Raw genomic sequence first — 15,117 nt, forward strand, 5'->3', positions numbered from 1 at the left:
AGTCCCTTCGTCTCGGGATTGACGTAACGATCTAACAGTGGATCTCAAATACTGATTTGAAAATGCGTAAATATTAACTTAATTAAAAACGCTTAGAGGAATTAAGGTAGAATATTATTTTAAACTAACTTTAGTTTATAAAATAATATTCTTCACCAATAATAAAATGATGAAGTCTCACTTAACATATTAAAAAGAATAAAACCATTTGATTAATAAAAGCTTTCAACATAATTTAAATCTCATAATATCTTAAATAATTGAAATCATTTTAATAATAATATTAAGATGATTTCCGACAATTATAATATTTTTGGAGCTCTTAAAAAATGTCATGATTGGCGTATTTAAGATCAATCTTAATTCAATAACACTAAAAATACTCCTTATAAATATTTTTAGCATTTTTAAAACATTGGACGTGTCCTAGAAGTCACACGATATCTTTCGAAACACGCCATCATGGTTCGACACGCATGACGAGTCTCGCAGTCGCTAGATAGAAGGGGCAGACAATCACAAAATCTCTGCCCTCGGGATTTGCTTACGTCATAAAAACGAAATATATGTCAGAAAGAAGAAGCGTATGTAAGAAGGAATGAGAAGGGTATCACACTACCCTACCCCCTCCAGCCTTTGCAACTCCTGAGAGATTTTTTTTAACAATTGGCATTTCCAAAAACTTCCACATTCTATTTCTTCAAATCATTCTTCAAACCTTTAAGCATGCTTGCCAATATAAAACTCGAAGTGCCAATAAACTAATAAGAAGACCACCATTATCTCACAATGTCCACAAAGGCATGAACTTTTAAATACATATTTTCAAACTTGAAGTACCTATGACCCCTATGAATATCCCAACAATCCAACGTAATGGAAAAATGATATGAACATACTCGAGGCAATCTCTTCTAACAACACTCTAAGAAATGGGCCTCCCAAGAAGAATAAACGAGAAATCTATCCCACATTCCCTTAATCCTCACTCGACGTGCGCTCCCCTCCTTAGCATCATAATTTATTGTACAAGTAAGTCTCGTCAATTCTCATTCTTGTTTCGAGGCTACTTAGAAGAAGGAGAATGACTCACTTCAATGGCAATTACTAAGGCTCTAAATTGATCTTTGAAAACATCCAAGAAATCACCAAGCAATCCTAAATCTCGTTAACTTTCTTAAGCACCCATTTTGATGAACTCCTAGCCATATCAACTCCCGAAAACAATGTGCATAAAGGAATAGGTTCGTCACTCACCTTTTTAAAATCTGAATCCACACCCTCCATGTCCCTTGTTACCAGCTGCATGTCTAAACACCTATGATCATCCTCCATGTACAACTGATCATCCCCCACCAGAGTATCAAAATAGGAGTCCACATCTCCACATAAAGGAACAAGTTCAGGACCTATACTTTGCATCGAAATGATTAGGAGATCGAGAAGGGGAAAAAAGATCCAACTCCACTCCAAGGTTAGAAGATTCAACTCTCCGTCATTTTCTGCACTAGACCGTACTTTCCGAATAGAAACAATCAACAAAACCAAAGGTGAAGCAATAAGGGAGATCATCGGCGAAGACTTTGGGGATTGAATACTATTCATGGGGATAAAAACGATCGGCAACCTATTTTGTATCAACCCTTGTGTTGAAGGAGCATCATTTGATGTAGGGCAGAAGGAATTCGAAGTTGAACCTATGTACGATCTAGATACACTTTTGACCCACCGCGCAAGATCAGTTTGGGTGGCCTTCTAAGAGTCTGGCCTAACTTTATGACTTCCTTTCTCCCTTTCATTGGGTCTGAGCCTCGCATTACACCTCAAGACGTAAACTTCTCCCCATTGCAACATGGGCCGCGACCCATCTGCAAATTCAATGCCCTTGATTTACCATCTTCCTGCAAATCCACCCCTAAAATATAACCCAAACTTGCACACAGACCCATCTCCTTATCAATCCTTAAGAAAAGACTGTTGATCTTCTTTGACTTCGATCGGCTCATTCTCACCAACAGTAATGACTATCTATCTTCCCATCCTGACATACCTCCCTCGATGACTCCAACGCCACTAATCAAAGTGTGTTTATATGCATATGTTTGTATGCTTGATACCATCGTCTAACCCTCAGCCTACCTCCACCACCTCATTCCCTTGAGAACCTCTACTATTTCCTAACATAATCTAAATGGTCTGGAAAGACCTTGGCCCCATTAGCGCTTGTAACACCTCAATAGAAGACCCAAACCACATAACTTATACTCTAAAAAAATTAGTCAATAATACAGTTAGAGCCCTATTGGAACCTTATATAGATCAAGAACTTCTCATCTCCAAGCAATGTGAGATCCCATATACCACCTCCTACCCTTATCCTTATCATATGGTATATCACAATCTCTCCCTCTTAAATTCCCGACGTTCTCATAGGGTCAATCCGTTGTAGGTGGCACGACCAAATCCCACATTTCTAGTTGAGATAGTCTCTGATACCATTTGTAACGCTCCAATGGAAGACCCAAATCACATGGTATATACTCCAAAAGGACTACCTTTATCCTTATCTTTATAAGGTTTCAATGGAATTCCAATTGTATCATTGACTAGTCCTTTCAGAGTATAGACCATGTAGTTTGGGTCTTGTATTAGGGCGTTACAAATGGTATCAGAGACTACCACAACCAAAGATGTGAGACTTGAGTTGTGCCACCTATAAGAGACAAACCCGACGAGGACGTAGAGAATTTAAGAGAAGAAGATTGCAATACCTCATATGATAAGGATAAGGGTAGGTAGTGTATGAGATCTCACATTGCTTGGAGATGAGAAGTTATTGCTCTTTATAAGGTTCCAATAGGATTCCAGCTGTATCATTGATTAATCCTTTTGGAGTATAAGCCATGTGGTTTGGATCTTTCATTAGGGCATTACAGCGCCGCCTTGTAAGCACTTCTCCCCCCGAACTAGTCCCTGCCATTAGAGACCTGAAAGGATTGCAACCCCCACCACATGTCTGATCATATTCTTCACTATGGCTAACCCATCCTATGTTTTTGACAATAGGAACAAAGGATTTCAATGAACCCAATTCCCTGAGTGTATCAACAAAACAACTCCATCCCATCCCATCCATGCCCTAAAAGATGATGATGAAACCTCTCTTGCCACAATCCTCATACTTCGCCATCACCAAAAAACACCCATGGTAGTTTACACATCGTTATGCCAGAGAGAGCTAGATTTCCAACATGCGTAGTCTTATAGAATTCACTACCTCCTAAAGCAGCACAAGCACATGCAACAAATGTATGCACCAACCAACCAACTATTGCCTTACCAATGATAATAAACTTTCTAAATTTTCCGCTTCTTTCGATAATATGCAACAAACCTTCATTCTCGATGGTAAAGATGAAGATCTTCAAGTCCACCAATAAACTTCTCTCAAATGTCATCCAAAAGACAGATGATGTCCTAAAACCTATTAAGTTCTTAGTGTTGGCCAAATTCAATTATCGAAACAATATGGAAGATATATTACTAAATGTGAGTTATGTTAGGTACAAGTCCTAGATAGACAAGCATCACGCAAGCTTTTTGTAAAAAAATGGGTCCCATTAATAAATAATAAATTCTTTTTACACTTTTTGAGATGGGGTCCACTTTTTTACAAAAGAATTGTGTGGAACTTGTCTATTTAAAGTCTGTACAAATCATTTCTCATTACTAAATATATGCAATCTTAAACATTAAAAAGTTTATGCATGATGGTAATCTATATACGCCTCGTATAGAGAAATTTTATCATTTTCTCAAAAAAGGAATTTAAATGATAGAAAGAGGTAAATTTAATTATTTAATATATATATATATATATATATAAATAGATTATGTGTCTGTGTGTTCTTGAAGTTGAATCATGGTTATATTATACACTGCTTCAAACAAAAACATAAGCAAATAGTGAAATACACAATCTACTAAGCAAACAAACAATTCTATGCACATTTATCCGCAAACAACCCAAACAATCCTCCCATCAACCGGATTTCCTCTTGATCAATGATGTGAGAAATGCGTCCAACAGTAGTAGTAACACCTCACATGGTAGCAACTTAACCGTATCAACCATTTTAATCTCGGGAATAAGGGAAAGTCTTACCGGGCGAGCAAGGGTAAACGAGCAAATCGTTTGATGAGTAAATGGATAAGCAATCAAAACACTAGGCGAGGACTGAGCATAAGTGAGCAATGAGATGGGCAAGCAAGGCATAAGGCAAACCGGGCAATAGGCAAACAACATGCAAAACATTACAAGTTTAAGCAAGTACTTGGAACATGTTCCCTGCCCTACTTCGCATCCAAGCTAAAGCTCGGAGTTCATTCCCACACTGTGATGCGAAACCGAGCAAGTGCTTGAAATCTGTTTTCCCATGGCCCCTAGTAAAGGCCCGACCAAATGCTCGGAAGTGATTTAGCATGCTTGGAAGTAACTTGGGAGTGCTCAGAAGTCTCTCCCAATCAAGTGCAAGAAAGCCTGCCAATACGACATCGTTGAAATGAAACGGAATGAAGATGTACAATGTACTTGGTATTACACTGGAACAGAAAATTCTGACTGAAATGGAATGAAATTCAAAACTATATTTTAGAATCCATGAATCATAACCTCTTCAAGTTTATGTTTTCTTCATTTTCTCCTACCCCACCCCCAAGTGTAAAGATTCTCGCTTATTAATAAAAGCTACACTTACTAAACAAGTAAAAAGTTGTAAATTATTTAAAGAGAAAAACTTAAAACAGGTCGGTTGTCCATTATACTTTTACTCCTTCCAGTAAAATTATAACACATGGTGGACTTGTTGAATTTACGATGGGTGCACATACATTCTCCCCTCTCTTTTATCTTTTCTCTTCTCTCTTCCCTCGAACCTCTCCTTGGAATCCAAGAGATGGCATAAAACAATATTCTTACAAGTTTGAGCTCTGTCTCTCTCTCTATATCTCTCCTCAAGCCTGAGTCGCCTGAGCTCTTCCTTTCTCGCCCCTCAGACTTCAGTCACTCTTTCTCTCTCTCTCTCTCCCATCTCAAGCTCGGCACAGATTGTCTCCCCCTCAAGAGTTTGGTCTTCCATTTCTTCAGCTCTAATTCCAAAACTCACTTGCAAAAATCCAATATTAACCACGCTAGGAACTAACAACCTTTACTTTCTCAACAATTTGCCAACATTTTCTAGAAAAACCGAAATCCAAATCAAAACCAATATGGAGAAAATTCAAAGCTTGGAGCTCAACCAACGGTTCCAAAATGCCAAAGTGAAAATTTTCCTTTATAACACAAACGTATTCCTAAATAACTAGAAATCTTAGTCTGATTTTGTTGTCTATAAATTTATGTTTGAATGATAAGAAAATGTATTTCTGTTTGGATGGTGAGAAAATGTGTGATCTATTTTTGTTTGGCTGTTGAGAAATGTGGGATCTTGAGTTTGATTTTTTGTTCTCTTATTTCCACCAGCCCTTGGATTTGATAACTGCCACTCTAATTTATCAAGTTTTAATCTGCACCTATGCGAGGGAGAGATCGTATTCTAGAGGGAGAGAAAGAGAGCGACGCAAGGTGGGGAGGGAGGGAGAGAGAGGGGGAAAGAGCTGTAAAAATAAATGTTCACCTGTGTGCGAGTGTAAATTGTATTTTGCTACAACTCTTACGTGGCAATTTGTAATTTGCTGGTGAAAAATGAGGAGAAACACCCGACCGGCCTATAGGCTCTCTCTTATTTAAATGATTATTGATAAAAGCCATATCACCCATAATAACTAATAACGACCATTTCCCCCTCTTTAATAGGTGTTACCTCTAGTAAACCATCTTGTATACTTAGACTATGCCTATTCTTATTGATTCAATCGTTTAATTATCAAAAAATAAATAAATGATAATGACCATGGAAGTGTTTAAACATGTCTTGTTGGAGTCTTGTTGGTCCCTTAGAAATTCCCCTTTAAACTCACTAAGTAATCTAGATTCACACAATACTTCGGATTCGCTTCTTCACTTCATCTACCACGCTATTACTCATAAATCAGATCATCAGTCTCCTCATTGCAATGAATTATTGCTCCAACAGACTGAAAGTAATCATTATTTGTTACCTTCTAACTGTCAAGTTTTTCTATCCCTGCATTCTACTTCCACTGATACAATGTAAATTGCACTCAGTTTTGGCATGACCTGAATATTCCATTTCTAAAGTATCCCTCCAAACTTGCAGCTAGTGTAATGAACAAACATAATATATTAATATCATCTGCAAGAGAATTCATCAAAGGATCTCATCCTGATCGATTTACTAAGTTCAACCGCAAACAATGCCAAGAGATGTGGACTAAAACTTAATCCTTGATATAAATCTCGTGATAAGAAACTCACTCATGATAACTCAACGTTTTTTCACACTAATTATAGTTTTATCATTGATATCCTTTTCAAAATCGCACTACATTAGACCTCTCCCTATCATTTGTTTTCTTGTCATCAATAAAAACCATATGAAGATCACATAATTCTGCATTAGATGCCTATGAAGAAATATAGAGAAGAAGTAAAGGTCTTCGACATTGTAAAGCAGATGCCTAGTCAATAAAAACACTTTGGCATGATTTTGAATGAACTCAACCAGGCCTCATGCTGGCTAAAAAGAATATTATTTGAAGATGTGATATTGACAGAAATGGCATAAAATATGAAATAGATAAACTTACCGCGCTTGAACATTATAGGATGCTTGATATGTCTTTTCAAAAAGATTTTGCAGCAATAAATGCTCAACAGATTTCTAGTCCTGATAACAGAAACAAGCAAGTTAGACTGAAGGAGTTAAGAGCATCTACAATAGATCAAAACCTTCAACTGAGAAACTAGAGAGAGAGAGAGAGAGAGAGGGAAAAAAAAAACCTCCCTTCATTTCTGAAGCCTCTTAAAAGCATAAAAACCACCCGGAAGGTTCTCAATTTTGAAACATGTCCATATTAGAGAAAAGAATGTTTTTTGTACATATTTGTGAATATGTTGTGAAATGTTAAATATGCCATGGTGTAACTACTTTATCATATCCAAGCATCATCCATAACATATGATAATATAATATTTGCTGCAATACTATATGCTTTCACCTACAACCGGTTTTTAATTGAAGACTAACCAAGGTCATATGGTGGTGACATTGCAAGTGTGTGTTACCATCAAAGAGCATCAAAGTACTGAATATGGTCTGCAGAGTTCAAATGTTAATATATGGTACCTTATAGAGACAGCTACATGTTTCAAATGATGCACGATTACAGTATGGTTATGAAAGATCTATGTTTATCAGTCTGAGAATGCCAGTGACAACTCAGAAAAGTGGGCAGACTTACTGCTCTGTCCTCAGTTCAAAAAATAAATTACAACATTCTGTGTCATCAAATTAAGAAAAACCCCAAAAAAAAAAAAAAATTATATGAATCAGGGTTTGGCATTAAATGGCAATACACATTAATGTGAGGTTTGGCATTAAACCTCACATTAATAGATGTACAGGAAAATAAAAAATGATTAGGGCATGTTCGGCAAACATGAAAGTATCTCAAAATTTCTCACAACTTCATCCCCAAACATCACTCAAACAAAATACACTTTTCAATTTCAATTTTTCAATTTTTTCATCTAATCATTACTCAAACACAAAAATCAATACAATTTTTTCAATTTCAAAACAAAACACAAAAATGAATACAACTTTCACAAACTTCAAAACAAAAAATAATATTAAAAAATTATATTCAAACAATCTTTTAACTTTATAATACTTTTATTCAAATTTTCTCTCCTTTTCCAAAACCCAATAAAACATCTTCACTCAAACTTTCACTACTAATCACAAAATTCTGCGATACTCCAAGTGTCCAAACATGCAGTAAATATCTATTGATTTCTTTTTGTAAAATTCTGGCCCACGAGCACTGATTATTTGCGCACAAGTGATGATACTAAGAATAATTCTTGAATGCGCTCATGTCTAGTACTGAGGATAGAAGAGGAAGGGGAATCCATCAAAGTTTTTGGCTCGCAATCAAGCTAAAGGAACTAGTAGTCCTATAAATTTCAATCATAAAGATGATCACCATATAAAGGTAGAAGTTGAAGTTGGACAGGCCAAATCACTTGTTACGTAATACATAAAGACCATTTGTGTGAAAGAAAATATGACATCAACACTTTTTCATGCCTGATAATTCACCAAACACCTTTAGGCTTTTTATGGACACGAATTTCATCACCACTTGTTTTCTAGTTTGGTTGGAAGATATCCAATCTCCTATGTTCCAGCTTTGCTCCTAGCTGAAAATTTGGAAAGAAAGTGAAAAGATCTGAATAACTTCCACTTCTCTAGTATTCAAGGTAGGGTTTTGCTGGCCAATGCTAGATTGGGCACTCTTCATAGACAAGTCCACGATATAGCCAAAGAAGAGGTAGAAGCAGTTTAGGTTTATGGAGAACTTTAGCGGGCGGAAGAAAGATTGTCTTGGATTCAATTGCCTAACATGGGAGATCAAAACGCTGAGTTTTTATTTTTTTTTTCAGATTGGTCAAAAGTCACCAAGGGAGAAACTAAATTGTCTCTTTTGTCAACGAGGACGGTTCTAGGGCAGACAACCCTTTTTAGGTAAGCTGAATTTGTCAACTATTTGAGCAGAGGATCACAATAAACACCCTTTAGGCAGACAATAGGTGTGATCTGGTTCATGTTAAATTCATGTTAAAAGGCACTACAAAGACATGAGGACAGCAATGAAGAGCGTGCCTTTAAGCACTAGGAAAATAATATAATGGTGTCTTCAGCAGGAGATAAGACCCAAGATAGATCTGAATTAAAAAAATAAATGAAGTAAATGTATTTGTGTTAAAATCTAAGTTTTGTGATCAAACAGAAGCTTGCTCAGAAAACGTATCATATATTCATCTTTTTTCGGACTAGGAGAGAAAATAAAGAAGAAAGAAGGCTATCGACTTGATTTAATGCGCAGCTTCTCGAGAAAAGAGAAAATTCAGAACCACTAGTGGAATATATGCATGTTTCCAAGTTTAGAATGAAGTCTACAAAAGATCAGTTCAAAGTCAAAAGAACAGTGTAGATCTCCAAATGAAGAAGAGGAATGAAAGGGGCATAGAGAAGATCACATAAAATGCCTCCGAATATGCTATCATCATTATTTGCTTATCCTGAAAATCAACTCAACTAGCCTATATGCACACATGCCATCACCTTTTCCAAAACTCCACACAACTTCTACTTTTCTCTACCATCATATGTACGTTAAATATCCGACAATGAAAAATACCATTATGGAGTAATATTCCACTGCAATATAACAGTGAGTTGGTCCATATTGACTGATATACATCCCCTGAAGCTTTGTCGCAAATATGTCATGTAGAGAAAAAAAATAAAACACAGAAGAAATGGCAGAATTCAAAATGCATAGAAAGGGAAACCCCCATCCTAAATAATGGAAACCTGACTTCTTCTGGAAAACCATTCCTCAACAATGATCGGCAAAATGAATAAAGAGAAGCCCCATCGGTTAGTCTGACCTACAGAAATAAACAGCAACAGAATTATTATGATCAAGGCCAAAATGTGAACTCAATGTCTTTCAGTAGACAATCTAGCTATATACTCCATGGTATATGCAAAAGTTCATATGAAAGATAATCGCTTGATATCATAGAACTAAGAAAAGTAAAATAAAATATCAGGCAAGTGTATATATGGGTGTGATAAGGATGGCAACAGGGCAGTAATGGATAATTCTAGAAAGCAATATACGGTGTAGATTCCTGTAAGTAATAAAAAAATTTGTTGAAGAGCACAGAATTTGTTATTCCAACTATTCTAATAGGGGAACTAGAAATTTTGTTTGCAAAGGAATTCATTATCCACACTGTTTGAAATCTTTTCAAACATCAGAGCAGCATAATATTGATAATATTGCAAAGCAAGAAATCCTCGCCACAGCCAATGGACCTTAAGAAAAATGAGAACAAAACAAAAGCAAGAAATCTTATATGTGTCTAACAGCCTTACCTCAATCTATCCCATTGTCAATTAACACCACCAACACTGCAAAAGAATATGATAATTTCAAAAAATAATGAACATTTTTTTTTCAAATTATTGCCATCGAAATTTCATCCAATATAGAAGAAATAAACAAAATCAAAGTTGAAAAATCAAAAGCAACCCATAAGGCTTTTGAAAGATAAAAATCCTCTTCATTATCAATTTAACCTTAAAGAGGAAGCAAGAAATTCAAAATGATCTCCATAGTAAATATTATGGGCAACGTTACAAAATTATTCCCTCAGTAATTCTCAATACAATTATAATAGCTATACCTTTTGAATGCCACAAATTGGAGCTTGTTGTCCATTGTAAATTGAAGAAACTGAAGAAATAAATCGATTACAAGATTTGGGTTTTTTTTTTTCATCTATCTTGACCAAGAAATAGATGCAAGGTCGTTGACATTTTTAACATACAAGAAAGAAATAGCCAGCTAGAAGCCTTGAACTGTGTTGCACATTCCTGGGTTCCTAACGCACCAAAGTGGCTGAAGCGGTTCAGCTTTGACACCTCTTTGCACCATTCTATACCTCCACTCGTTCAACCTATCTGTTGCCCCTGCATACCTCCTCATACCCATCTCATCCCGGTTACCAGACCAGAGTGTCTCTGCCATTGCTGAAGCTCTAGGCCAAATCCTTGCATCTAAAACCGTACGATCTGCTTGCTCGGACCACAGTGCCACCTCCCCACCTAACACAAGTTTGGCCTCCTCCTTGCTCAACCCATACGTTATATCATAGTTATATATGGTCTGCCATGTCTTGAAAGGTCCACACCATGAGCCACCATCTTTAGACTTAGCACCGGCTATATATTGGCTGTCATTCCCCAGAAAGTCACCATGCCCACAATCCAGATAATAGAAGTCTGAAGAGGACACAATGGTCTTGTACCCAGAAGAAACAATCCGCTTGGTATTGCTAGGGCCATTATTCCAAGTTTGTAAAATTGTATGCTCTTTTGGAAGAACTGTTGTTGGGACCTTGACATTGTCATCAAGCAGAACATCCTCCCAATAAACCACAGTTCGGTTAAGGGATAGAATATAAGGGAGAGTTGAGTTGACAAAGATCTCCAGGAGCTGACTGAGAGTTCCACCATTTGAGAGGAAGAAATTGATGGCTGGATCGGCTTTCCAACAACCAGGAATGATCTCATCCGCTCCGGCGTGGAAGAATGGCTCTGGGAATAACTCGGCCACGTCGTGGATGACGTTTTTCAAGACTTGGTACGTCTTGGGGTTCAAGGGGTTCAAATGGCCGGTTCCTGGTTCAGAGGCAAGCCGGTCTGCCCACTCGCTTCCTGCAGGCCACCAGAACATGTTTGCACATGCCACAATCTCTGGGTAAGCTTCCGCCCAAGATCCCGTATGGCCTGCGTAGTAAAAATATAAGCGTTCAATCGAACCTCACGAGGATTGCACACAGCATACAATTTTCTTTCTCTGGACAGATACAATTTACAATAGGCACAAAGAAGCTTTGGGTATTATTATTATATAAGCTAGGAAATGGGCATGAGGTCAGAGATGTTACAAGCGGAGGCAATCGGACAAAATTTAATTTAAAATGGGGGAGATCGATGATGAGCCCCTTCCATTCAGGAAAGGGAATGAACTCCCAAAAGCATTTTACTCCACCGACAAGATATGCCAAGCCCTTTACATCTCTTTCTCTAGACTCTGTTTGGTGTTTTTGGGAGCGCTTTGAGAGGCACATTCCCGTTTCATATTTCTACAACCAAATAGATCATGGGCATGAGGTGAAGAGACACAAGTAAAGACGGGGGAGATAAGGGTTCCAAAAGCCTGTCTTTTGTGTCTTTCCAAAAGCCCCCCACTGACAAGCAAATCCCTTCTCATCTCCCACTCTAGACTCTGTTGGGCATGTTTGGGAGCGCCCTGAGAGACAGAGTTCATTTAAACAGTAGATTGTCGCATATTTTATACAATCAAACTAGACATTAAATTTTTACTTGAAATGGATGATTAATTTTAACCAAACAAGATGATTAATTTTACTTCATGTTGATGCATTTTTCCAACATGGCTGGAGCTAAATAACAGTCGGAAAAATGCATCAACAGAAAGTATCCTTATCTGATTATCATTCGCCCGTATAATTAACAGAATTCCTTCTGACATACGGCAGCAATGGATGTATTGGGCAATGAGGAGGAGAGCAAGCAAAAAAAGATTAGGAGAAAATAATAAATATGACAGCAAGGGGAATTGGAAACTGACCGGGGGAATCGATCTCCGGGAGAACTCTAACGCCGTGCTCCAAACCAAACTGCACAATCGTCTTTATATCATTGGGGGAGTACTGCATATCAGGGCCATAAGACCCCTTGGCCGCCAGATCAGGTTCCGACGGCACCACCAGCGGGAACGAATGGGAATCCGTGATGTGCCAATGGAACACGTTGAGCTTGTTGGCACTCATCGCCCCGATCGTCCTCAATATATCCTTCACCGGGTAATAGTTCCTAGACGTATCCAGCATAATTCCTCGGTGCCCAAAGAGCGGAGCATCCCAAACGTACACGCCCACCGCCACCACAGAGGGATAGCCCCAGACGAGCTGCGAGAACGTCTCGAGGCCCCTCATGGCACCCCACGCGGTATTCGCCGTAAGTTTAGCTGGCCCCGAAGTGGGAATGGAGAGGCTGTAGGACTCATCCACTCCATGTTGGAGCGGGGCTTTGAGGTCGGAGACGACGATGGAAAGGGTGCGGAGAGGAGGAAGATTGGAGGGGGTGAGGTTGACGGAGGGGTTGACAAGGGGAAAATGGTGCTCGGTGTGGACAAGGCGGAGGTAGCGTTCGACGGCGGAGGAGAGGAAGGTGTGGTTGGGAGCAGCAATAGTGAAGGCAGGTGAGAGCAGCGTGGCCTGAGGGTTGGGCCATGAGAAGGTCCTTGGTTTTGGCCACACGTTGACTCCAGAGCCAGAGGAGAGTTGAAAAAGTGCCAATAAGCACAATGCTAGGCGTATGATGACAAGCATCGACTCCATTTTTGCAACAATGCTGCTTTGTTGCGGTGACTTCTATTCCGAATGGGGCGTTTGAAACCAATATAAGAAGAGGACTTAAATAGAAGTCACTTGTGAGATGGGACGGTTTTATGCTGAGTTGAGTTAGAATTGAATTTATACGATAAAATATTATTAAAATATTTATTTTTTAATATTATTATTATTTTAAAATTTAAAAAAATTAAATTATTTATTATATTTAAATTAAGATTTAAAAAATTATAGTGATAAGTTGAGATAAGTTGATACGGCTTTAGTAGCCAAACGAAACAATTAATACAATATAGTTTATTAATTTTCAAGATTGTTGCTGAGCAATCACTAAGAGAATTTGATTTAAAATAAAAAAGTTTAAAATTAATTATTGCACTTACAAATTGATATGAAACTTATTAATACGATAGAATTTGAGTAATATTAGATACAATTTTAAAATATATATCTCTTTCGCATTCTTTTTAAAAAAAATAAAAATTATTATTAAAAAAAAGTAATTTTTTTTAATAGAATATAATTAAATTTTTGTATAAATCAAATCATGTTGTGTTAGAATATGTTTTCCACCATAACTTACAAATGTAATTATTGTTTTAGGACAGAAATGTAGCCTTTGGTCTTGTTTTTGTCTAGTCTGTTTATGTTTGTTTGGTTGTGATTTGGAGCTTTGCTCTTGTTCTACTAAAGACTAGACTATTAGAAGTCCCTTAGTCGGCAGGCAGGCAGGCAGGAACTGAATACTAAATGCATCTCCTAAAGTCTATTGGGTCGCAGTCGACATACCCCTTCGTGCTGGCCAATGACAGTGTAATCCACGCCACAAACCTCGCTTTCCCCTTTTGTTTTGTTTTTATTTTGAGAAGTATAGTGACAAAACGATTCTACAAAATAAATTTATAAATCTACATGATTTAATATGATATATTAAATCTATTTTATATTAAAAATATATTTATAATCTAACGTATTATATTAAGACACATCAATTTATAATTTTATAGATTTATTTTTATGAAATCTTTTTATGACTAAAACTTTAATTTATAAGTCCGAATTAGTAAATAAATAAAAAAGAACCATCTAGTTGGAACTTTTATGAAGAGTTTTGTAACACCTCACTTCCCAACAAGATATTTTAGAATTTTCGGGGAGCCAGTGTGCTACTACTAAACTTAAACTTAAAAACTTTTCTTTTTAACAACGCGTCGATGCGAAAGTTTTCATAAATAAAACAAACTTTAATAAATACTTTAAATCCAAAATAGAGTCTGCAGAATCACTTATTTAAAAAAAATACGGAAGTCTCATCTGCTTATTAAAATAATTTATTTAAACCTTAAACCATAAAATTAATCATAGCATAATTTGTCTATACCTCTACCTCTCCTCCCGGAGTCAAGTCGTATCATGCAGTCTCATCCTCATAAATATCATTACTTTGGGTAGTTTAAAAATATAAAATATACAAAAATGAGTCGAATACTCAATAAACAACATATTATACAGTAAACATAATAAACATACGGTTTCTTGAAAAATGTACATAGTATAAATACATACGTAAATAACATGAACATGAACTTATCTTTCACTTATTATAGGTCGTTACCCACTGTTGACCCCCGTGAGTTAGGGTTAGCAAATCTAAGTAGATTCTAATTCCGCCCATGACCGCGAGTTATAGAATCCATACATAAGGAATACATACTAGGTGCACTACCAGCATGCACGACCTGACAATGCAATATGATCATAACATAGGTACCGTCTTTCATATCATAACATAGGCTGTTACATATCTTATAATTCATACTTTATCCTAATCATACTTACATACTTATCAAATCATAGATTTCTAAAGAAATCTCATACATACTTGTCATATCATATCATAGATTTCAAATAAAATT

General features: G+C 36.9%; 1 protein-coding gene across 2 annotated transcripts; it reads right to left on the reverse strand.

The window, feature by feature from the left end:
* Positions 1–3,956: 3,956 nt before the first annotated feature.
* On the reverse strand, positions 3,957–13,253 carry LOC108997827 (beta-hexosaminidase 2). Of its 2 annotated transcripts, XR_004801530.1 has the most exons (6): positions 12,418–13,253; positions 10,445–11,549; positions 10,134–10,169; positions 9,564–9,640; positions 6,769–6,848; positions 3,957–4,540 (listed from the first exon to the last, which is right to left on the reverse strand). XR_004801530.1 is itself a non-coding variant. In XM_018974212.2 (2 exons), exons 1-2 carry the CDS (start codon positions 13,187–13,189, stop codon positions 10,606–10,608), a joined length of 1,716 nt encoding a protein of 571 aa, XP_018829757.1. In that variant the 5' UTR covers positions 13,190–13,253; the 3' UTR covers positions 10,348–10,605. The 2 variants fall into 2 exon arrangements, 1 of the variants encoding a protein (XP_018829757.1); XM_018974212.2 differs by lacking the exons at positions 3,957–4,540; positions 6,769–6,848; positions 9,564–9,640; positions 10,134–10,169 and having other exon boundaries at positions 10,348–11,549.
* Positions 13,254–15,117: the final 1,864 nt, after the last annotated feature.

The sequence above is a fragment of the Juglans regia genome, chromosome 5, assembly GCF_001411555.2.
Source record: "Juglans regia cultivar Chandler chromosome 5, Walnut 2.0, whole genome shotgun sequence".
NCBI lineage: Eukaryota > Viridiplantae > Streptophyta > Magnoliopsida > Fagales > Juglandaceae > Juglans > Juglans regia.

What these genes read in the sequence shown, in the direction of transcription:
- LOC108997827 (XM_018974212.2), bottom strand. Translation starts at nt 13,189, where the DNA reads ATGGAGTCGATGCTTGTCATCATACGCCTAGCATTGTGCTTATTGGCA. An exon ending in CCCGGAGATCGATTCCCCCG is followed by an intron (nt 11,550 to 12,417) that starts GTCAGTTTCCAA and finishes TTTACTACGCAG; the next exon opens with GCCATACGGGATCTTGGGCG.